This window comes from Telmatherina bonti (assembly GCF_933228915.1).
Source record: "Telmatherina bonti genome assembly, chromosome: 10".
NCBI classification, from domain to species: Eukaryota; Metazoa; Chordata; class Actinopteri; order Atheriniformes; family Telmatherinidae; genus Telmatherina; species Telmatherina bonti.
In genome coordinates, this window is record NC_136628.1 from 29,267,318 (window position 1) to 29,292,494 (window position 25,177).

General features: G+C 38.7%; 2 protein-coding genes across 3 annotated transcripts in view; one reads left to right on the forward strand and one right to left on the reverse strand.

Annotated features, from left to right (window-relative positions):
• Positions 1-15,408, reverse strand: part of mtmr4 (myotubularin related protein 4) — a 37,172-nt gene extending 21,764 nt beyond the window's left edge. For both annotated transcript variants that reach the window (XM_079247724.1, XM_079247723.1), the window contains exons 1-2: positions 15,305-15,408; positions 14,082-14,182 (exon numbers count right to left, since the gene is read on the reverse strand). In XM_079247724.1, coding sequence (XP_079103850.1) covers positions 14,082-14,084 — 3 coding nt within the window. In that variant the 5' untranslated portion in view covers positions 14,085-14,182; positions 15,305-15,408. The remainder of the gene's footprint in view (positions 1-14,081; positions 14,183-15,304) is intronic.
• A 5,044-nt stretch (positions 15,409-20,452) lies between these two features.
• Positions 20,453-24,788, forward strand: hpda (4-hydroxyphenylpyruvate dioxygenase a; the record flags this gene model as incomplete). Its single annotated transcript, XM_079247453.1, is given in 12 exon segments — positions 20,453-20,548; positions 20,637-20,679; positions 20,792-20,874; positions 21,501-21,590; positions 21,692-21,798; positions 22,655-22,732; positions 23,020-23,182; positions 23,298-23,369; positions 23,477-23,599; positions 23,689-23,805; positions 24,650-24,745; positions 24,747-24,788. Coding segments are annotated over 12 exon segments (1,095 nt in total). The 5' UTR covers positions 20,453-20,467.
• Positions 24,789-25,177: the final 389 nt, after the last annotated feature.

A 25,177-nucleotide genomic window follows, 5' to 3' on the forward strand; every position in this document is an offset into this window, starting at 1 on the left:
CATCTGTCATCTAAAAAGGTCCAAGCTGCTAATTAAGCCACACAATAAGTCTTCCACTCACTGGACCCACTGGTAACAGATGGAGGTTGTGTCCCTACAGTGACAACCCCACGCCTACAAGTCAACAACATGTCACCATTGGACTTCAAAGGTAGAGACAGCACAGATTATAGATTGTTCAAGCATTATTTTTCAGCTTTACTGTTGCTGGAGGCAAAGCAATGAACAATTAACTGCACTGCTGAGCTCAAATGATTATTTAATCAATAGAAAATTACTTTCACTTGTTTTTAAAAGCAAAAAAAGGTCAATTTGTCTAAATTCCTGTTTTTTTCCTCTTTCAGCTCAACTGGTATTTAATAAACAACCAGACAGAGGGGAAGACTAGCAGAAAAGGGCCTCGTGTAAGGGCTTAAACATGGACCAGCTGCAATGTGGAACTTCAGACCCTTCTTCCTGGGGCGGCTGTAGCTCAGGAGGAAGAGCAGTCGCCCTTCAACTGGAAAGTTGGAAGGTCGATTCCAGGCTTCCCCTGACTAAATGCCGAAGTGTCCTGGGGCAAGACACTGAACCCCAAGCTGCCCTCTGATGTGCCTATCGGGGTATGAGTGTGTTGTATGAGTGTGCCTGTGAATGTGACAAGTAGTGTAAAGCGCTTTGAGTGGTCTGCATGACTAGAAAAGCGCTATATAAGTACAAGTCCATTTACCATTTACCTGAACATGCCACTTTCACTGAAACGTTCCAAGATATCATCAGACCCAACTTAGAGCTTCGTTATACTCTGCAAGAAATTAGAACTTTGTCTTGTTCTCAAGGCCACATCTCACGGATGTGATTGGGGACAGCTTGCGGCTTGTTCCCAACGCATCGGCCAATCAGAACTTTCTTCTCTGCTTCTCCAAATAGTAATGTTGTGATTGGTGGGATATTTGAGGTGGGCGTGGAAAAGCATGAAGCGTTGCTACTTCTGCACTTTTGTTGATGCCTTTACAACTGCTAGTTTTAATGAAGCAGCTGATTAAGGTGACGAGAAAGTCCAAAAATTTACAGCTCATGTGGCATTTAAAGATACGGAGCCAGTTAAATGCACAACCCGACGCGCCACAGACTAAATCTTTTATGAAATATTAAATAACCAGTTCTTGCAGACATCTGAGGGCTCCACTGACACTGAAGTTCCTTGGATTTATTGAAATGTTGCAATGGCATTCACAGCTTGTTATTGGCAATTCTTACTGTCTCTGAATCAAAAATTCTTCGTGAGGTTTGGAAAGTTTTCTCCCCATTCGGTGGCTCATAATTGTGATTTGTGACACATACTGCAACAAGACAAAAATAGATTCACATTGTACTTTAAATCTCTAAAACCAAACCCAGAAACTACGTTGCCTCTGAGAAGTAAAGCTCCAGTCGGCCCTTCAAGCTTCAGTTCTAGACTAATCTGAACTCTTCAAAATGTCTTTAAAGCACATTACGATTCATCTTTGGAACTTTGACCTGTGAAATCCTACAGCATAAGATGGATGAGGCGACTGCGTGCCATCAATTTGACTTATTTTTTAACTTGAGAGCAGGTGACTATGACAGTGGCCATTTGTCAGGAGCCTCCTGTGAGGTTCAGGCCATTACAGGCACATCTTGCAGACTGTTACCAGGCAGCTTGACCCACCAGCCTCCCATCCCAGCACAGTGTACTTACTATAACATTTACTGTTGCATGCAGCATAAATTGTTACTAAAACATACAATGCTGAATAAATCAGAATAACGTGCATTTGGATTTTTTTATGCACACACACAGACACACACATATGACTGATCCTATATTAATAATACATCAGGTCCCTTGGCTCAAATACTTTCTGCTGCATCACCTGACATTACTTGGCACCATTTACTCAATTAAGTTATGGAGCAGCCCCGACGCTGCATACTTGTTAGGCCCCATTAGTGCACTTTAAAAACACAAGAAAGTGTAGATTTTTGCATTGTTGCAAAAGAAACAAGCTAAAATGGCACTTTATCTAAGCGGCAGAGGACAAAAGATAAAAAAAAAATACACAAAAGTGCAGACATCATTGTTGCAGTATTTGGACACCTTGAAATGAAGTGAGCGATCAACTTTCCTGCAGACAACCTTGACATTTCAGCATCTTAAATCCTTTCTGCAAAGCAAACAGCACTCAGTAAAGACAGGTGACAGAGCTCTACATTTCTAAACAAACACAAGCATCAGAGCATCTAGGATTTTTTTTGTGCATCCCTCTGCAGAAAATCAGCTTATAGTAGATTAAAGGGAAAAGACAAATGCTCTCACTTCCAACAGACTCACAAAAATGGAGCACAGCTTGTCCTGCGCCCAACACATTTTTGCTTCGTCACTGCTGTAAGCCAGCCCGCCCTCCCCCACCTTTTTTTTGCCTAAACAGCGACCAAAGGAAAAAAAAAAAAAAAAAAAAAAAAAAAAAAAGAAAGCTAAAGCTGACAAGCATGTGTGCATTCATACATGCTAACCCATGCATAACTTTAATATAAAGTGACAGAGTTGATAGTCAGGATAACATGCACTGGCAGAGGAAGGATTGCTTACAACGAGTGCTGCAGCAGCCGACAGAACAGCCATGACAAGGCAGATCATCAGCGTGTATATGGAGGGAATCAGATGCAGGGCTCATTTTTATTGCAATAAAACCGGATTTTAGTGATCTGGAGATTTTTCCATGGATACAAATGGAAATACAAACTGGACTGATCATGTGACAATCGAGAGGTAGGACAAGTGGAGTCGGAAAAAGAACTGGCACAGTTCTCGTATACAAGTGTGTCTGGTTGCCATGGCTACAACAACCACTTTTTCAGAGTTTCTTTCCATCTCACTTTCACTAACAATTTACTCTCCTTGCTAGATTACTCACTTAATCTGACTGCAGTTTGTCATAGAGTTGAACAGATTAGAGGTACATTGAGCAGAGGTGCCCTTCTGAATATGTGCAAACAGCTTTTACCTGCTCAGTGATGTGCAGAACTGGAAACATTAGAAGCAGCACATACAGACTGACAGAATGTACTTAAGAAGAGTTGAATAAAGACAGGTATTGGACATGCATGCATGCATGGATGGATGGATGGATGGATGTTTTGATAAGCAAACAGAAGCCTCGAATTTAACCTGAAAAGAAAATGTTTATATGTTTTTTCTTTTATAAAGTTGACAGTAACTTAAAAATATCTGTATGAAAATATTTCAGAGTGTGAGGAATCTCTTTGAAACCACTTCTTTTCTTTCCATCTCCTCTCTGACTAGATGAATATTTCATAGACCACCATGTTCAAAACAATCAATTCCATTTTAGTGTCGTCTCTGAGCTGGACTCCAACTCCTGAGAAGAACTGGACGCTGCAAAGAGAGTCGAGTTCCTCATACACTTATTTTTAAAGAAATGTATACCATAAAGCAGTCTCATGTTAGTAAAGCTCTTCTTTTTATTTCTCCATCAGGATGCTGCGATAGTGATGTCACGATGACTTCCTCTCTCAGGGTCATGACTTTGTCCGCTAAATGTTTATGTTATGTTAGGTAAAGTATTGACATCCAGTCCCAGAGTGATCACGGGTATCAATACAGTGCAAGGAAGCTGTACATCCTAAAGCACATCACTCTCCAAAAAAAATGCTTTAGGTTTTACTTACACTGATGATTCATTTAGCTAGTGGCTATAATATGATCTGAGTCATGGAAAAATCTGAACCAATACAATTAGGCTTTTTATACTTCCATTTAGTGCAGACAACATATTGCAGTGGGGGATAAACACAGATTTGTGCAGCAGTAATAGATGTTTTTTCCACTTCTGAAGAACAACAATGCAGATGAAAAAGCTGCGGTCCTTTTTCTGCTGGAGAAGACTGGCAGAGCTCTGATCCACTTAAGTACCAGGACGGGTGTACTAAATTATACAGACGCTGACGCAGAAGAGTGCCGAGTCAGCTGCACCGCAGACATGCTAAAGACAGATCATGAATTGTGTAACGCCTGGCTACAAATGTTCACAGAGAAAGTCAGAGAGGGAAAAGGTAGTTTCACTGTTTCCACAAAACTTACTTTTTACTGAAAGTTAGCTGAGAAATTATTTCTCTTTTTATTACAATCACCACCACTATTGAGAAGTTTGGGCGACTTGAGCATCATTTCTGTTCTTTTCTAAACAAGTATCCAGGAAACTAAAGACAACCTGATTTTTAAAAACAAATTAAGTTTGTAAAAAAAAAAAAAAAAAGTGCTGTTTATATTTTTTAAACTAGATTGCCATTTTGATTTTATGTTTTATAGATTAAAAAAAACAATTTGTTTTTCTTTATCTTGACTGGGTTTCAAGTTTTGTGTTGTAAATTGGCCTTTATTGGAATCTATTTTTCATTTCCAGTATTTTTATTAATGTGATGTTTTCCTACAGAATATCTGGCATTTAATAAATTTCACTGTTCTCTAGTAAAGTAAAACAACAAGTAAACACAGTCCATCGTTATCAATCTGTCCCTGCACTTAAGAACTCGCAAGGTGTTATTTTAGTGTAAAGTTCAACTTTATCAGTCCACAGGAGCAAGTCAAACACAGTTTCCAGGTGATGACATCCAAATCACTAGGGTGATCCCCTGAGGCCTCCTGCAGTTCCTCCTCTGACCTGAATACCTGGTTGTGTTTTGTTTTTTGTCATGTGATCTTTCAACAATATTTTTATGGAAGGACAATAATGAAGGACGGCTGGCAGATTGACTCAAGAATTCAACGTTAAATTGAAATGAAGACTTGGTGAAAGTTAAGATTTTGTGAACAGAGCCAGTGAACTGAACACCACTGAAGTCAGAGGTCAACATTGTGAAGGATTAGTTAAGACAGGAGCATGAGACTGAAGCAGTCTGTACTATATACAAGGTATCATCCTTCACTGTTCCACGTCAAGACTCAAGAAAAAAATAAAAGAAGAAAATCCCTAGTTCTGCATCAGTCTTCCTTACATCCCAGTAAATAAGCCAGCAATACTTCTAACTGCAGCTGAAACCATTCACCACTTAGAATACATCCATGGCACACAGTGTACTTTCAGCAGCACAAAAATTGTACCTGACCTACTCCGTCAGAAGTCCTTCTCTCCTCCCTGCCAATCAAACACACCCGCATCTCAAAACCTTCTAAACAACACAAGAGAGTATCATTAAGTAGCTTTTTTTTTTTGTCTTTTTAAAAATCATCTCACTCTCAAACCATACTGAGATAACTCCTTTAATTCAGTGGCTGCAGTGCTCACATATGTCAAACAACATCCCTCCCCCCTCCATCTCTGATTGGAAAGCAGGCACTTACAAGCAGACGATGCAGGGAGAGGAGGGCTTCCATATATACACCCAGCACAAACCGCACACAACCAGAAGACGCACACCAAAAACAGATGGAGGACTTACGAAGCAGTTGAGCATGGAGCAGGACACCCTTCCTGCGAGGCTCATGTCGAGGAAAAGCAGCACTGTGCCTGAATGACACGCAGCCTACAGAGCAGCAGCACGACCAGAGCACGAGGAGCCGGCATAACCAGTCTTCTCCCAGCCTCTCCGACCCCGTCTGTTCCAAGCCCCTCTCCCTACCAAACCCCGCTCCCCCCCCCCCGCCACCTTTTGTACAGTTCCCCTTCTCAAGAGGTGCAGTGGGACAACATGCCAGTTTTATTCAGGATCCCAATCCCAACCCCCACCACCTCCTCCCCCTCGTCCACCCAATACTCCTGAGAAGGTAGAGGAAGCACACTGGTGTCTGAAAACAGTCCCTGTTGCACAGCTGAGGAAGAGGAAGATAGTCCGTTAAAGGTAGAAACAAAGCAGCGGCGCTCCCGGTCAGCTGGGCTGGAAGCAGAAACAACTGCAGATGTTTCCTCTCAGATGGAGCGAGGGGATGAGGGGGTGCTTCGAGAAGAGAAAGCAAGAGAGAAAAGAAGACAGAGGGAACTGCCTGATGCTAAGCTCCACCCTCTGCATGCGCATCCATCTCCCTCTCTCACATCTCCCTCTCCTCCCCCCTCCCCGTGCAGCCGTTGCCGTAGCTCCCCATATACATACGCTTCTCCCTCAGCAAAGAAACACTAAAGCTCCACACGTGTCGCCTGACATGAGCTGCGGTACACTGTGGCCATCGGTCAAGCACACGCATGCACACATCCACCGAAGATGAAAACACAACCTGAGTCTGACACGGTGAGCCGAGAGTTCCCTCGTGTAGCTGATGAGAGGTATCCCATCACAAACACACCACATGGATCCGGTGCAGAAGGGAAATACTTGGTAGAGGACAGGATGGGAGGGTGTTTGGGAGGACGAGTCTGCAGATCTCTGGTGACACAGCAGATTCCTTCCCTCCGCATCTCTACATTTTCTGTGATCTTTCAAACCCATCCAGAACTACATTGATGCTTTAAATCAGGGAATGTCACTGAATTTGTGTCGTATATGATTTTCTGTCTATAAAACGGGGGAAACAGCCCCTCCCCCCACTACCCCAACCTTCTCCCTGGTGAAGTCGTGACAACCACTCACCTACAGCTGCATGACCCCACGTTACGTAACATGTACAATGTAGTACACTGAGCATAAAGGATGGTGCAGAATGCAGCCTTATGAAAATGTGATTAATTTTACGTGGGGGTTGACTTGTAGTAATGCCTGAACAATTTAATTTACGTTCATGGTGATTTGTTTCAGCTCGTTTGTTCTGACGCATCACTTCAGAACTAACTATATTCTGCAGAGAAAGTGCAGCTGATGTTGTCCACATGTTTAATTAAAGCTTGCAGCTGCAAAGCCACTGACACATGTAATAACAGCTTAAATGAGGCTCTCAGAATGTCATCAATGATTTCATATGTGCTAAGAGGTATGATTACATTTTTACAAAATGTGTGCATAAGCAGTTGTGGCTCATGTAGATCTAATCTCCAGAGGGCCATTCATACCAAAGGATGGATCACATTTTCATAAAAATGATGGACACATTTCTGCAATGTGTCCATCCACATAAAGCTAAAAGCAACCACTTAACGCTGAATGGATCTTATAGACATACTGTCTGAGACTTTTTGCATCACCTAATGGCAAAATCTTTGCTCAAAACCTTTTGGGTACATTTTGAAACCTGCCTTATGCTCCATGGTGGATACTTTGTGCACTTAAACATTCACACAGTAATAAACAGCACGTACAAATTATTTGTCTTTTGTCTGACATTTTGTTAAAGAGCTAAATGAAAACTTCAAATTAAAAAAAAATAAAAAATAAAAAAAACCTCTGTTTCTTGGGTCAGGCATTGAGGGGTTATTTATGGGCTCTCTCACAATTGGATTTGCGGTTAAAAAAAAAAAAAAAAAAAAGTAATGAAATCAGGTATGAAGCATCACAAAATGTTGAACAATTGATCTTAGAATGACCTTTTTCAGAAAACGTTTTTGATTAAAAATATACTAGTTAGTTCTGTTTCATTTAAATGGACTTTCATATATCTTAAGTGGCCTGAAGGACATCTTTCATTACGCAGAGAAGATGCAGATCTTTCCATAATGGAAACTTTTTATCTCACAGTTTCCGTCATTTCAGGAAGTTTGCAGACAAAAATGTCAACATCTCTTTAAATAGGTCTTAATGTTTTAAAGAACTGAGAAAAACACCACATTTACATACAAGATAAGTTCCCATGAGCACCTGAGGTTAACAGGTTTGCAGTTAAGCCCAAAGAGAAAAGAGTGTGAGATTTCCTCCATGTCAGACAAGTGTTACCTCACACGTGCTCAAAGATCAGATAAATCATTCAACAACAGTGTTGAACATAACTAGTGTGAGTAAATGTGTCAAAATTCATGCTGAGGGCTACAGAATACCTTTCCATTGCACTTCCATCAGCTCCAACGCATGCACATCAGTACGTTTCAGCATTTTGCTGCCACTTAGTGGCAGAAACATCCGAGCTGTGTGGAACAATCTGATCTGTCAGCTGCTCCTGGAGCTTTAACTTTGCTCTGCTGGAAAAAATGAGTTCTGTTTCATGTTGGAGTTGAAATTTGTAATAAAGACTGTTCACTTAATCTGTTTAAGATTTCCACCTCTGTTTCTTTGCTTATTATTATTATTATTATTATTATTTTGGGTGCGTTATTATTTTTGTTATAAAGCTGGTTGTTGTCGGACTTGCCCGACTCAACCAAACTTTTAGCAAATCAGCAACTGACTGTCAGCTCCATGAGCTGTTCATTGTCAGGTTCTATCAATCTGTCTGCTTTGAAAAAAATGCATTAATCAAAGCCGTTCTCCATTTTTTATCTCCTCAAAAACAAACATTCATTTGCAATTTAAAAGTCTTGTTAAAATCAAAGCTTAGGCTTCAAATTAAATGTCCATATCTCGCTTTCAAATAACTTCCTAGCTTACAAATGGCCACCCAGTTTTAAATAAATGACATTTAAAGCTTGTTGGATGGTGTAATAAGTGAAGAACATTACAGATTAAACTTTTGTTTCACCACAGTCCATTTAAAAATGACCATCTCTGCCTGGCCAGTCCTTCCTGAACCTGCCACAGAACTGAGCACCAGATTTGGCCCTCTGTGTCTCCAGTTTTATTTTAGGAAAATAGGGCAGCAAGTCACCAATGCAGGGTGTCAGCCTACATGTTGACACACAGATATGGAAGTAAGATATGAATAAAGCATGAGGCATTAAGGCCTATGCCAATTTGACGCCAAGACATCAGAAAACATTTGTGTTTCCTCTAAACTTATACAAGCCAACATCTGTTTACTCACTTTTCATAAAAACTAATTGATACAAACTAGTTTTATGGAAAACAAGTGTAACTTCTGTAAACTTGAAGGTATATATAAAAAAAAAAAATACAATCAGCAAATCCTATTTGTTTTCCAATAATCAGTTGTAATCATTTTTCATGTCATAAGTCAGCTAAACACATGCAGCATTGCGTAAAATGTGTTTTGTTACAGCAGTGACCTTTCATCCTGCAGCCAGATACTAAATGTGAATGTTGAGAAACATTTATCAACTGTCCAATTCATTGACATTTTGTGTTCACGTTTCTCCCTGATAGAAATATAAAAACAACAAAATCGAACAAATCCTTAGCATGATGTAAATGCATGTAAATATCTATCTCTGCCGTTGGAAAAGATAAAGTGTTATGATCCAGAGAACCAGAGTTTAACTGGTTAGAAACAAAGCGGGCAATGCAGAGACTTCCTCACCTGGACACTCACAGGACCCCACTAAGTCCTTTTACTGGTCTGGTTACATGATCACACACATGCAAACATGTTTAGCTCTTTACAAAGCAAAGTTCTCCCCTCAGTTTCACTGGTGTCACTACCTGTCCTGTCATCTGTGTTTAGAAAAACCAGGATAACACTGTCTTTGCATAGAAGTCTTTACACTGAACCAAAGGAAGGAGTACTAAACCAGACAATGACAGCCAGACTTCACAAATAAGGTCAAACAGTGAACCAAAGGTCTCTTTGAGTAGACCTGCAGTGAAATCATTAACGGCAACCTTAAATGAACCTTTAACAACAAACTAATGAGCACTACTGGTAGCTGCTAAGTGCAGAGAAAACCATACACAAACCCAAGTGAATTAGTCCTGATGGAACAAAGTGACATTATATGAAACAGTAGCACAAAAAGCACCAGTCTGGTGTACTGGTCCTAGTCCAAATACTCCTACAAGGTATCATTACAAGGCACAGCGGGTACTGAGGGCAGTGTAAAAACCACCCCACTGTCCTATTTTCCGTGCTCTCATTAACCTGCTAACAACAGAGCGACATGAGTGTGACATCAGTATGAACTCAATACCTTCCGTCTTGTTTCAACTGGGAAAGGAAAAGAAAAAAAAAACCAAAACCTTAAGGCTGGGAAGCAATTAAAAGCTCCTTCACAAGACAGTATTAAAAGGATCATATTACCTGTTGTACAAACTGCTGGAATACAAGTCGCACCATCCTCCCCAAGAATGCAGACGGACAGAAACATCATCAGGCAACTTGTAAAAATAAGGACTCTCTAGTGTAACCAGATACCTTACATGTCTATTTACTTACTAACAAAAGATTGCAGATGTGTTTTCTTCTGCAAACCATAACTTAAGGTCAGGTATGGCTTCAGCTAATCTTGTGCAGAACTGAAACACTTAAGGGTGTGCTCGGCACACCTAACACAGCTGTTTGATTTTGTTCATATATTCAGGAAATACCTCAGACCACACCCAATGTACAACAAATGATTCAAGGCGAGACCAGTGAATGGAACTGCATGATATAAAACAGTGGATCGGGATGGGACAATGCGCTACGCATTCTCTTTTTACTTGCCTTGCTGGGCACATTATTTGTTAATCAGCCTTTCTATCAATTAAGCCAGGAATTCCCATAAAAAGGCTGAGAGCTGGGCACTCAGCCATGGCGGCATTGTGTGGACTCAGCTGACCAGAACTTTGGGACACCCTTCCTATTTCTGTTCCATTCTATCCGTACCCATTAGCCTTTTAAGAGGAATTTGACACTCATTCAATCATTGCTTTCTCTTTCTTTAAAATGTGTTTTAAGTAATTCAGAATTTAATTTGCAGATGACATAGAAGATATGACCTATTAGGGGTGGGAAATCTAATGAAAAATTTTAATATCTGGATTTTTCGCTGCGCAATTTTAAAATAGATGTTTTGTTTGGGGTTTTTTTTTTTTGTGCTAAAAAAAAAAAGCTTTTTTTTTTTTTTTAAATGAATAAAAAGTTATAATAAAATTTTTGTCATTTTTTATTGTTTTTATTGATCTTTTACTTGTCTTCTTGGGCAATACAGCAGCAGAATGATGGTCTGGCTACTGCGTTGTTTATTCCTACTTGAAATAAAGAAAAATGACGATAACAAAGTTTTGTATATTTTTCTTGTTTTTAGTCTACAAAAATCAGCAATATCGAGGATTCGTGAGAATCACAATTTAAATCAAATCAGCACCCAAAAAATGTGAATCGAATTGGGACGAAAGCATATCATCACTGCCCTACTACCTATAGTATGCAGCAATACCACCAGATTGGTCCACATCTACATAGGAAGCAGTTCTGGCAGCAGCAGTAAACTGAAGACCATGGAGACTATCGGAAGTTACTGAAAAAACACAACACTTCCAACACAGGCAGAAGAGCAAACCACACTGAACACCATAGATATGAAATGACCAAAAGCAAGAGTAAACCTCAACATAAGTGCTGCGATTCTTTGGTGGAAACAGCCATGGGCTAATATCTGCTACTTTGTTCTGGACTGGCAAGCGAAAAGTTGTTTGGCTGTAGTTTATGTTGATTCTATAACTTTTGTCAGCTGTTTACAGACACAGATCTGCCACAGATAATTTCATGCTGTGGCCCAGTGTAACATCTTGTCGGACTATGAGGAAAAATTCATGTAAACAGAGCTAGCATTACATATTTGTGCTAAATACCGAGCTAGTCATTTAAACTAAACTGTACAAGGCCTTCATGGCATCAGCAGTAAGATAAAAATGAGGGTGCACAAGGCTTATATGTAGTGAACCGTTTGTGTCATTGTGGATGATATTTTGATTAAAATAAAACAAGTAAGAAGCAAATAAAAAGGAAAACAACTGATTAAACAGCAGTTTCACCCTAATATAAAAACAGGAATAGAAACATACTTGTACAACAAAACTGACCCATTTTTAAGCTGAAAGTAAAAGTTCACCTTAAGACCCAGCACATGAAAAAAGGGCAATAAAACAGCTTTTTTTTTTTTTTTTTTTTTTTTTTTTTTTTTTTAAATTGAAAGATTTTTAAGGATATTTTCCATTTTTACCATATTTTATGCCAGTATTATTATAGTGTAATCTTCTGCTTTCTGTTATTTATCAGGGGGCAGAAGACAAGTACCAGCTTGTGTTCAACAGGATTTTAAACAAAGGTTTTAACATCCAGTCTAACATGTCACACTGGGCTTGATTGGATTAAAGCACCATTTATGCCAACTGACGACGTAGGTTAACTACACGTCTTCTGGTCTTCAAGTTTTTCCCAAAAAACCGAGCATGACAGCAATTTAAATAACTTGATATACTTATTTTGAATATTCTAAGCTAATATGAAGCCCTGTTTGCCAAGACATATCCTAGTGAAAAGTTGGGTTTTGCAAATCAGAAATTCATATCAGGTTAGCTTCAGCACTTAACTGCTCATGTTATATTAACAGTCTGTGCAGTCAGATTTGTTGAAGCTTGGCGTAGCTTGCACCATTTACCAACCAATTAGTGGCTTGTGGTGCCACGGAAAGTAGTGAATTTTGGATAAATCCATTCTCTATGCAGCAGAATGACTCACTGATTCCCAACAGTTTACATGTTCACAATCTTTTTTTATATCACTGAACATTTAACAAATTATTTATTAGTCAGGCTGCACAATATAAGAGAAAACCTGCATTGCGATTTTTTTGTAACTGCACGATAAGTAAAAATATGAAAATTTCAACAGATGACTTTAATGGCACTTTTAGTTATACTGCATTCCTGCCCTCTTGCTGACAATTAACCTGCACTGATCTTACCTCTTTTTGTGCGTGTTACATCTATCATTTTTGTCTGTATTTGAGAGTTTTTCTTATCTTTTATTGCTTGCTTTTATTGTGCTAGGTCCAGAGTAACCTAGTTCTTTCATGTTTAATTTACAACTACCCATATTAAGGAAGTAGTAAATAAAATTAATGTGCTCCCCATTGGTGTCTGCAGGTTGTAGATAGATGTACAGATGAACTATTGTACACACATACATTGCAATGACAGTGCTCAAATGATATATTGTGCAGCTCTATTTAAGAATGTTTGATATTGTAAAATTTTGTGATATATTGCAGATTTTCTTGCAATTTTTGGGGTCAAGGCATACTCAGTAACAGAGCTATATAAAAGGCATGGCACGTGGAAGCAGCCACATTAAAGATACAACATCTGTAACCTAAAACACAGCACATTCACTGCTACAGAATCATGCGGGAATCTCAAGCCACAACGCAACAAAGATGCAACCCTGCTGAGAAAACTACAACTGAACTAAGAAGTACTGCTGCTGAGGGAAGAGTTATTTTCATCCTCCTTCCACAGGATCCTGCTTGAGACTAGGGAGGGATTAGACACCCTCTGTCTGCATGACCGACTTGAGGACGCAGCAGGAGTCACTAATGCAGCAACAATTACATGAGCCCTAACTGGCTTCCAACAACAAATGGGGTGGTCAGAATCAAGGAGTAAACAAGAGATACTGTGTAGCTTGTATGATCTAACAAAACCCATTAACAAGTTCCCACAGTATCATTCATTGTGTTGAAATTGTGCAGAAAATTCAGAGGTGCAGTATCTAAATAAAATATCACACATGGTAACTGCTACAAAAAGAAAAAAAACATAACTAGAAGCACTGTCTGACAAGCCACAGGATTACTCAGCTGAGAAAAACCACAAAAGGCCCAAACAGGCCACCCATTTACCAACCCCATGCATCAATGTACAATAACTCCATATTTCCTTCATCAGAATAGAGCATGTCGAGAATGTAATCGTTTATTCTTTGTTCCTTTTTTGACATTTCCTGAACAATTTAATTAAAACCCAACTAACTATTTGACGTATGTTGCCAACAGACAGACAGACAGACCAACCAATGCAGTCAGAAACATCACCTTCGCTTTGGTGAGGATTTAAAAGAAAACCCAGAAAGATGACCACTAAAAGAAAGATCATAAGTTTAGAAGAACATTCAGTCAAAGTTGTGTGCAACACTTTGTGCCTTGTTAAGACTTGCAACTTCACTGTGCCATTTCCTGTGAAAGAGTGAAGTCTTAACTTGCAGTTTTACTCTGTAGAAATGGTGTGGGGTGTTCAGAGCAGCATCTGTTTTAAAATTAGTCAGGAATCTGCAACAGAGCAGATATTAACATGTACAATGTCCCTCCACAACTATGTGATTGACTCACCATGCTGCCAGCCAGTGCAGTGGACAGTAACTCCGGGCACTCCTCTTCAGATCCCTCCCTCTCCTCCCGTCAACAGGGCTCTGCCGTGCCAGCAAAGAATCCTGCCAACATAAAAAAAAACAAAAAAACACACTACCTTCAGTCTTGTTTGCGTGGGCGGTTGTTAAGTGTGCTGTTCCTTAAAAGGGCTGGATTTAAAAAGTCTGCCGTCCAAAGTGCAACATGCAGAATAAATAATGACATTAAAACCATAAAGCTGTTGTGTATAGAAGTCATTCATTTAAAAGAGACTGACGACGACATTAAATATCCACAATCCAACATTTCTTCCAAAAGTATCAGAAGTAAAAAGTAAAACACTCTCTGGGAGCTCTACGTACTATAAAAGAGATCAAGTGAAAAAAAAAAAAAAAAAAAAAGAAGAAAAGCACACATGCAGTGCTGCAGCGAGACATGCGGGAACGTGTACGACGTGTAGTCTGACACCACTATAGAAACACTGGAACAGATCAGCTGAGCTAACTGAAGACACACTGATTTACAGGAAATGCTAACTCAACATTCCCTGTCAGATTATCAGTAATCAAACAGATAACTGCAGGAGGAGGAGAGGGCAAATGTGGACAAACTCCAAATATTTCTCCACACCCAAATGAACTGAATGAGCTGAGGAAAATATCTTAATTGTAAAGCATGCTGTTGAAGTTGTGAGATTTCTTTTCTTGTAAAAATGTCAATAGTGATCATCTATTTGGCTTTAGATCTTGTAGAAACTGAGGACTTGAAGTTTAGTACTTTGCTTTACTGTGTATCTATTGCAGAGGTATATTATGAAAAATTGGATATCAGAACAGTGTGATGCATTAGTACAGTGGCAGCTCGCATTGTAAACCAGCTTGAGGCAAAACCCTTTATTCATTGAATGACTGAATGACACTGATTCTGCATTTAGGAGGAAGTTTAAAGAAAAAACAACAACATTCACAGCCAGTCAGACAAAACATGGCCACAGTGTTCAGTTTCTTGTATCTAGAACCAGACTTGATAATAAACTTACTACAAGGACACTAGTTAAACACTGTGCAGTGCCGTCTTCTCACTTCCCCTACACTTAGTTTTTTTTCTCCCCAGACACACCCCCTTTTGCACACTGCTCCGACAAAAAGAGAAGAAAAACTGTTCTCAGCCAACAGTAAGCTGTTTTCGGAGTAAACTTTGCTTACCTGCACAAAAAGCTGAGTCAAACCTTGTCTTGAGAACTTGTCAACCTTTTTAAGGATGAACTACAGCTCTGTGCTTTAAAAAAAGTCACAGTAGTGTCTGTCTCCAAAACGCATACTGGTTGTAGCCCAGTGCATGACATACCTCCCTTCCTCCCGCCCTCTGGCACTCTGTAGCTGTTGCTTACTCGTTTCTCCCTCCCACTCTGCCTCCCTTCTCAAAGTGAACGAAGCCACACTGCAGGGCATGTACTCTTAGTAATGCCCACAGCATAGTCGTTCATTTTTATTAAAACGTGACTTTCAGTTCCAAGGATAAATGCAGAAATCAAACACAAAATTTGATTGTTTTCAAATAACTCCACTCAAAGCAAAACGAATCACAGAATGATCAAGAAAAAAATGTGCCTGATGCTTTACCTGCACAAAAAGAGTGGAAGTATCAATTCAACAAAAAGAAATAAAAATTACAAGACACTAAACCTTTATAGGAAGTTGTGATGGACAACACATTAATCATCATATACTAGTGTCCTTTACTTAATGTGAATAAGGATCAGAATTTAAACAGCTAGTTATTTTGTAGCTTGGGGCAGGTGAGGCCGAGTTCACCCGATTCACCAGAACTTTTTGTCTGCTGCAACAAACTGATGCAGGCACAAGAGGTTTGACTTGTGCAGGAGATTTCTTGGCTCTGAAAATACAAATGATTATAAAAGGCAGTGAAAGGGGTTTCTAGTGCGTCTAGTTAATGCATGTAACGGTCATTTTTGTTGTCAAAAAAATGGAAAGGTTTAACTACCACCAGGGTAGGAAGCATCACACTTTGTAGCCCAGCTGTTTTTGTGATCAATTAGAGTATACTGCTTGGAGGATTAACCATCACAAGAGAGCACTTTGTGAGCAGTATAATCCAGAAATCCTTCCTTGCATCCACCAAAAATATGAAACATCAGAAATGCCCAGAGCTGCTACTAAAGACAGTACTTTCTGTAAAACATTTTTTTTTAAAAAACACAATACAGTAGGCTACTGCAGTCTAATTGTGATCACTGCGCTGGCTATAAAGCCTTGAGATGTTAATCTAGAATAAAAAAAACAAGGAGACACAAAACAACGTTCACATCTGATGGAATTTAGAAGTAATTCTTGGGAAAATGAGCAATGCTTATGAAAGCAGCAGCGTGCATTATATGATATTCCCAGTGATTCAGTTTATCTGGATCCTAAAACCTTTACTGTAGATGCAATAAGGTTTCACCCTATGGCTGAAAAGGTGCAGAAAAAAAGCATTGCTTTAAAGTAGAGTTTCTGCTCACAGATGTTCAAAGGTGGATAATGTCAGTTTCTTGGGGTTTTTTTTTTTTAAACAAGCTATGCATAGGTTGAGGTGTGAATATAGTCTAAAAAAAAATCTGATCTGGCCAGAGCTTGGTTACAGAGTTGGATGTGAATGTCAGATATAAGTCAGTCAAAATTTTACTATCTGCTAAACAAATTTATTTCCGTTGCATGTATTTAAAAAGAATGTAAGATACCTACCTATACCTAAAATAGTATCACCTGCACATAAATCTGGAATCAAACACAAGCTACATGGAAAAGCAATGTCAATGTCTTGTCATCAAATATACTCTTACATGCCAAATATTAGGGCTGTGACGATATGCTTTTGTCCCGATTTGATTTGATTCCGATATTTTGGGTGCCAATTCGATTTAAATTGCAGTTCTCACATTTCTTCAACTTTGCTGATTTTTGTAGATTTAAAAAAATGTCTAAAACCTTTTTTTTTAACTTGTCATTTTACTCGATTTCAATTAGGAAAAAACAACACAGTAGCCAGAGCATCATTCTGCTGCTATAATTTCCCAAGAAGACAAGTAAAAAGATCAATAAAAATGACAAAAAAAAACTTTATAATGTATTATTTTTATTTATTTGGGGGAAAAAAATAGTTTGTTTTTTTTTTTTAAACAAAAAAAAAATTATATTAAAATTGTGAAGCAAAAAATCCCGATTTTCGATTTTTCCCTCCCCTACCAATTATTAAAGCAAATTACATCTAAATGGGAACTGGATAATTTAAGCTAAACAACGTTGGCAAAACAACGTACTACGGACCAGGGGAAAGCAGGTTCTGTTTTTTATTTTAATCCTGAAGCATTGAAAATATAAGATATTAATCTTTCATCAACAGGACTGTAAGGATAGTCTGTCCACTAGCAGTATAATGTCAGCTAACTGAATATCTACCTTTAAAAAAAAAAAAAAAAAAATTATATATATATATATATATATATATATATATATATTATTATTATTATTATAGTTCCCTTATTATTCCAAATAATCTGTTTTGGGCAGTACAATAAAAATCCCAATAAAGCAGCGACTGATAAGATTTTTTTCTCACGCAAAGCCAGTTTCTCTTCCCCTTCACACACAGGGGGAAATTCCAGGCAAAGATGCCAAAAGCGACACATTTCCAGAGAATATCAGGTGTTGTTTGCCTCCTGACAACAGGTGTAAAACTAATGACAAGAAGGATAAAGTTTAAATACACAAATGATGAAAGTGAAAGTGGACACCTGCCTAAAGACAGGCTGACACTGTGCTTTAAGATGACAACCCGACGAACCGAAAGTATGTCTGAGAGTGGGCAATGTTTGCAAAAGCTAGCAGCGTGCTAGCTACCGGATAGCAACATTATTTCAAGCTAGTTGAACAAATTAGCTTATCTGACCGAATAAACCGACAAACCAAATCAAGACTCACAAGTACATCACAAGCCCGACAGCCCAAGAACATGTCGCAGATACCACATCGTTTAAAGTTACTTCATTTAAAAAAATAAATCGAGTTACTCACTCAGAAAGAATCAGCTGACACAACGGTGACTCAGTAGACTACACAACTTCCGCATTCTTGTGCGACGACAACAACGCTGACCAATCATGAGCAGTGAAATGTACCCGTCTGAACCAATAGCGCGGCGGCATTCGTACTGACCAATGACAATCGACTCCATTCAAGCCAGTGAATTGCACACACCCACTGGAGAACCAATGAGAAACCACTAAAGTCCGAAAGAGCGCCAATAGAAAATCACAGCGCGGCACAACTCGGCTTCACACACAAACAGCGCAGTACGTGCGGATACTCACATCTTTACAAGGGAGAGTACAGCCGGGTTTAAACACTGAAGGAATTCAGACATGTGTAGCTCTTTACATATGTCACTGGAATGAACAAATAATGGCAGCTATGGCGCTGGAGTGCAGGAATACATGTACATTAAAGACAAACACATTGCGTCCTCAAGCAAATAAGTATTAAATTTTATATTACCACACAATTAATTTATAGTTTATGCAATTGAAAATGTAATATAAGTGTCATAATGTCCTATATAATACATAATGTCATAATAATACAATAAATGTCCTAATATTGAATTTCCCTTTGGGAATTAATAAAGTATTTTTCATTTAATTTAATCTATCTATCTATCTATCTATCTATCTATCTATCTATCTATCTATCTATCTATCTATCTATCTATCTATCTATCTATCTATCTATCTATCTATCTATCTATCTATCTATCTATCTATCTATCTATCTATCTATCTATCTATCTATCTATCTATCTATCTATCTATCTATCTATCTATGCTTACTTACAGAATTAAAGCTGTGGCTCCATGCAATTTTTGTTCCAAGGACGTTAAATAGGAAAAAAAAAAAAAAAAAAAAAAGAATAGTATCCAAAGGAACAGGAAAACTTACGTGCTGAATCTTACAGTGAATTTCAGGGCATTTCCTTTATTTTTCAAAGACCTGTGTTGCAAAAATACAGTGTTCTGATTCTGAAATGATGTCACTAATGTGACTGATCACTTACAAAAAAGGGTATCAATTATAAAAAAAAAAAAAAAAAACACCAATTACTAAATAGAAATACTTCAAAACTGTCATTTGCATGACAACTTCAAAATCAGATCACATGTGAGCAGAAAATTCTGGCTCTGGCTGGTGATGAGCTTGCTTAAGCAGCCATGAGCTATTCCACATAATATTGCTCCCTCTTGTGGTGAACACTAAAAACCATCTGATCGACCTGTCTGCGTCTCGTTTCAAGCAGCGGTTGTCTGTCTGTAAGCAACATAACACAAAAAGTTAAGGACAGGTTTTTATTACATTTTCGGGAGATCTATGAAATGGAATAGGGAACAAGTGATATTATTTTTGGGGGTGATCTAGATTACTGCCTGGATCCAGGAAATTTTTTTAAAGGATTTTTCCTTTGGGGAAATGGGGGTAATTTTGCCGTTAGAGCTGCAACTCCTCACATCAATGCACCCATGTTAAATTCCCTGAAGACTGATTGTAGTTTAGGCACATATCTCAAGAATGGTGACACAGCTCAGATCACTGCGGGGAACTTTTCAGCTTGAGTCCATGAAGAAGCAAGGAGGCGGACAGGTGGGTGTAGATCCAAATGAACCAATCACAGCTGGTCATCAGGTCAGTACTTATCTGGACGCGGTCAGGCCAAGCTCTGATTTTTGACTTCTCTCTTCACTGAGCCGAGGCCCACCTGTAATTACAGCATGGTAAGAAACTTCGCTATAATCCGAGATAGTCAGGGTGAGCTATTGGACTCCAGAGAGTCTTGCAGCTGATAACAAATTCTTGAGAGTCATATTAGAAATATGAGATGCAGCTTAGCCTGACCCTATGGTAATGGAAGCGTAGTGATCTTTATCTTTTCTTTTTTGTTTTAGACAAGCTACACAGATAAAGGTGAAAAGGTGAGGCTGACTTTCACTTGGGCAGGAGCTGAGTATGGTACAGTTTCATATGTGCACTATTTTCACCTTCACTTCTAGAAGAAAAAAGCCCTGAGTCATACAGTTACTGTGTCACTTGCTGTTTGAATAATTATTCTCCTCAAATGCAATTATTTTGTTGCACTTCTATCTTTTTAGCATACAAGGGGAAGGTTTGTCAGGTTTCATCATGTCACCTTCTGGGTTGGCAACGCTAAGCAGGTGTGTATCCAAACTGACTCTCATATGCAGGTTATGCTTTAATTCAGTGCTAATTTGTTTTATTATATATTCTGTTGGCTTTTAGGCGGCGTTGTTCTACTGTGATAAGATGGGCTTTGAGCCTCTGGCCTACAAGGGTTTGGAGACTGGCAGCCGAGAGGTAGTGTCTCATGCCATTAGACAGGATAAGGTATGGACTTTATCTTAAAGTGGTGAATTACTGATGGTGAATGCACAGTATGAACATCCTGCACAAACACAACTCCTCTACTCCACAGATAGTCTTTGTGTTCGAATCGCCTTTAAATCCTGGAAACGAAGGCAAGTTTTATTCATCAAGAACACTTGACATCTTATTAAAAATCCAATCCTGTGACTACAGCATGAAATATTCTTGTATTATCAAAGAAAACACTTTGTTTTTCTCTTTTAGAAATGGGGGAACACTTGATGAAGCATGGAGATGGGGTCAAAGACATCGCTTTCCAAGTGGAGGACTGTGACTTCTTAGTCAAGGTAACATGGCAGAGAACGTGCTTATGGGTTGCTAATGTAAATTAAAAGTGTGATTAATTTACACAAGTGATCTACATTAAGTTTTATCTTTACAGATCATGGAAACTTTTAAATAGTGGATAATGTTTTTAGCATTTTTTTTTATTTTTATTATTAAATACTCAAGCAAAGTAAAAATGCCATAGATTTATATGTATTCTTTACACTGATTGATAACAGAGATATCACAGATGCCATATTAGACATCCTCACATGGACTAAAGTTGTCTGGTGAATACACTCACTGTGCCTGTTGAAATAAGCCCAAACATGCCTGCACGATGGCTTACTCACTGGAGTGCAACTCATTTGAACTCTTTACCTTATTCAAGGTCATGCCGGAGATTTAGACAAACTGTGTCTGTTGACTGTCAGGTGCCTGCAAAGTTAGAGTCACCAATGCCTCACTACAGAAATCAATATCCTCTTACTAAGGCAAATAGAAGAGCACGTCATAGATGGAGAAAATATTAGGGAAGATATTCACTCATCAGCCACTGGAGGGCTTCCAGGAGCCGTTTATAGGCAGAAACACTGTTGTGTGCTCCTGTTTTCCCAAACTGACCCCAACAAATCTTCACTGGCAGACAGCGAAGGAGCTAGGAGCTGTGATTGTTAAGGAGCCCTGGGTGGAGCAGGACAGCCATGGGATGGTCAAATATGCTGTGATTCAGACGGTAAATAAAGGGTGGTACAGTTAGAAGCTGTGTGTAAATTTACAAAAAACACCCCATAGAAACTGGAATTGAGTACCAATACCATGTGTTTTGTCCCGCAGTACGGCGATACAACTCACACACTCATTGAGTTCCTCGGACCATATAAAGGCCTTTTCCTGCCAAACTACAAAGAGCCTCTGTTCAGGGATCCATTGTTAGCCAAACTGTGAGTATCTATCTATATCTATCTATCTATCTATCTATCTATCTATCTATCTATCTATCTATCTATCTATCTATCTATCTATCTATCTATCTATCTATCTATCTATCTATCTATCTATCTATCTATCTATCTATCTATCTATCTATCTATCTATCTATCTATCTTCATGTAAATATGAATACTATATGTTATACAAAGACATGAGCAGTTTGGTACATGCATAAGGGAAAGTTGCCATAGCTAAGGGTATAAATACATTTAATATATTAAAAAGGATAAACTATAGATTACTTAACCCTTTAGAGCCCCACCTAATAACAACTAGGGGGAAACAGTTTTTTCTTTATCTGAACTCTTTAATTGACCCTTGAACAAAGTTTGAAAAAAATGAACAATTTATTCTTTTGTATTTATTTTTACCATTTATTACCATGTGAGAGGTAAAAAATATTGGTATTCACCAGGGAACAGAATACCAGTATAATATTGTGTACAACAGGGTTACGAGCAAAGTTTCTACAATAAAATGATGCAATATGTCTTGAAAATTGCATGTATTAAATATGATATATTTGACTTTATAGGGTTAAACACTATCTGAACAAAGGGGAATTAAGTTATTTTTGCTCAGTGATTCAAGTATATTCTGTGCAAATATCCCAACAAAATGTCATGCATTAAGAAAAAATAAAATAATGGCATAATGTAGTTCACTATTTGCACTTTTTTGGGTTCCATTGCTGAATTATTTGTTGTAAATTTCCAAAACACTGGAAGGATGTGATCTGCTAGCTTTATGGATGTTTTTATGGAAAATTACCCATATAGTGCTTTGTTTCTCCTCTTCTTGCTATAGTCCACCAGCAGGTCTGAGCTTCATCGATCACGTTGTGGGAAACCAGCCAGATGATCAAATGGTGCCAATTTCAGACTGGTAAGATTCCTGTTGGAGTGCACGTACACCCATTCAGGGTATAGCAGTCAAACCAGGCAAATGGGAAACACAAATACTGCACTGCTATCACTGGGTAACACTGTAAAGGAAGATCTTCATAGCAAAATTACAGCTTCACCGAGCTAAAATTCCTAAATCTATTGAAGAAAGAGTTATTCAAAACCATTACTTGTTTATTAATAAGGTTATTCAGTGTTAATAAAAATGTATTAATAACAAGGAATGGCTAGTTATCACATATCCTGTCCCTGTTTTGCAAATTCCAGGTATCAAAAGTGTCTGTTGTTCCACCGGTTCTGGTCAATAGACGACAAGCAGATTCACACACAGTACAGTGCGCTGAGGTCCATTGTGGTCACAAACTATGAGGAAACAATTAAGATGCCAATCAATGAACCTGCCGTGGGGAAAAAGAAGTCACAGATCCAGGTGGGACTAAATTTGTTTAATTTTTCCAACAAGGGTTTGTTCAACAACAGATTCAGGACCTGTTGTATCACATTGAAGTCTGTACACTTAACATCCAATGTTTCTGTATTCACAGGAATATGTGGACTATAATGGAGGACCAGGTGTTCAGCATATTGCCCTCAACACGTCAAACATTATTCAGGCCGTGAGTTTCTCATGACTGATAAGCAGCAAAATTCCAGCATATTCCACAGCTCAAAGGCACATTTTCAAACCTGATATTTTCTATTTTACATTTTCATCATTAAACAGATTGTCAGCCTGCGTGAACGAGGGATGGAGTTCCTCTCAGCACCTGACACGTACTACAAGACCCTGCGGGAGAAACTCAAAACTGCCAAAATTACGGTGAAAGAGGATCTCGACCGTTTACAGGTGAGTAAAATGGTCCTCGAGCTTGATTCTCAAAATGCCTTTTTTTTTCATATGTGCTAAAAAATGAATTTTTTTTGTACCTATTTTAGGAGTTGAAAATCTTAGTTGATTTTGATGACAAGGGTTACCTTCTTCAAATCTTCACCAAGCCCATGCAGGACAGACCAACACTTTTCTTGGAGGTCATACAGAGGAATAACCACTTTGTAAGTGACTTTACATTCAGAATGACCCTAATAAGATCTTTTGAGGCCCATGGGCTAAGATTAGCTGATTCCCTCCAGCACCCCAACAAGTGTGGCTGACCAGTACTTTATATCTTATTGATGCATTCATTACAATTTTGAAACAACCCTGCTACACATAATTATATCCCTTATGGGGCTATAGGACAGTTGTCCAGTTTGCCTACTTATCCTTGATTTATTGGATTTACAGTCCTGTGATCTTTTTTTCCTCCCTTCATCACCTTAAGAAAAAGAAAAAGAGAAAAAGAGACAGAGTTGCCTGAACACCTGTTTACAGCTCCCACCCAGTGTGAACAGTATAAGACAAGCCCACTTGTAAAAGCTCAGTAAATCTATCACACACACAGATTAAAAGGCACGCTGCTTCACAGCAAGGGGATCTCTGGATTGAGTTGCACCCTGTGGCACTTAATTTATGACACCTAGCACCCATTCTGCTTGTCAGAGAAGGCAGATCTTGTCACTCTCCACAGCAGATGTGGATAAAACGCATGAAAGTGAGAAACTGAATCTAAACCCCAGCAAAGACTTTCTCAGATACACCACCAATGCTTGATCTTTTCTGATTATGTGTGAAAATATTTTCATGATTAATTTGCAAGCTTTGTCTGAGAGCGGCTGAGTGTCAGAGCGGAGGTGATGTTTGAACTTTGAAAGAGTGGTTATCTTCTGTTTGTGATCTGACATCAAAGTATTAAACACCCAGAGCGCTGTGTGTGAGAAGACACCCAGAGCCATGACAAACGACACAGGAGGAAGATCTTTGGGTAGTTAGCTATCTAAGTGTCTGTTCTCTTTCCAGGGCTTTGGGGCAGGAAACTTCAAGTCTCTCTTTGAGGCCATTGAGAAGGACCAAGATGCCAGGGGCAACCTTACTGTGCTGACACCCAAAGGACAGACCCAAGCATTTTAGTGATCAGCTGAATACTGCTGCCAAATGACACTGAGACTTTACAAGGCTGCGTGTCTGTGGGCTATACTTCAGAGGCGATCAACAACACTCACTATCTACAGCAGTAGCTCTGTCAAGCACATATAAGTGTTGAATATCTTCATGTGACAAGCTGGGGCAAACTATCTGTAGATTGTTCTGTGTTTAGCTAAATAAGGAACTAATGATCATCTCTATTGACATGTAGGCCTAAGTTTGAGGAAAGGTTCAGATATCAATAGAAAAATAATTGGCTCTTTTTTTTTCTTTTTTCAGAAGAGATCTGAGAACATTTACGCCAGACCTATTTACGCCATTATTAACCTGAAGCTGCTACTAGAGGTAACTTAGCTTAGCTTTGGACATAACCATCATACAGAAAAAGATATTTTATTTGTG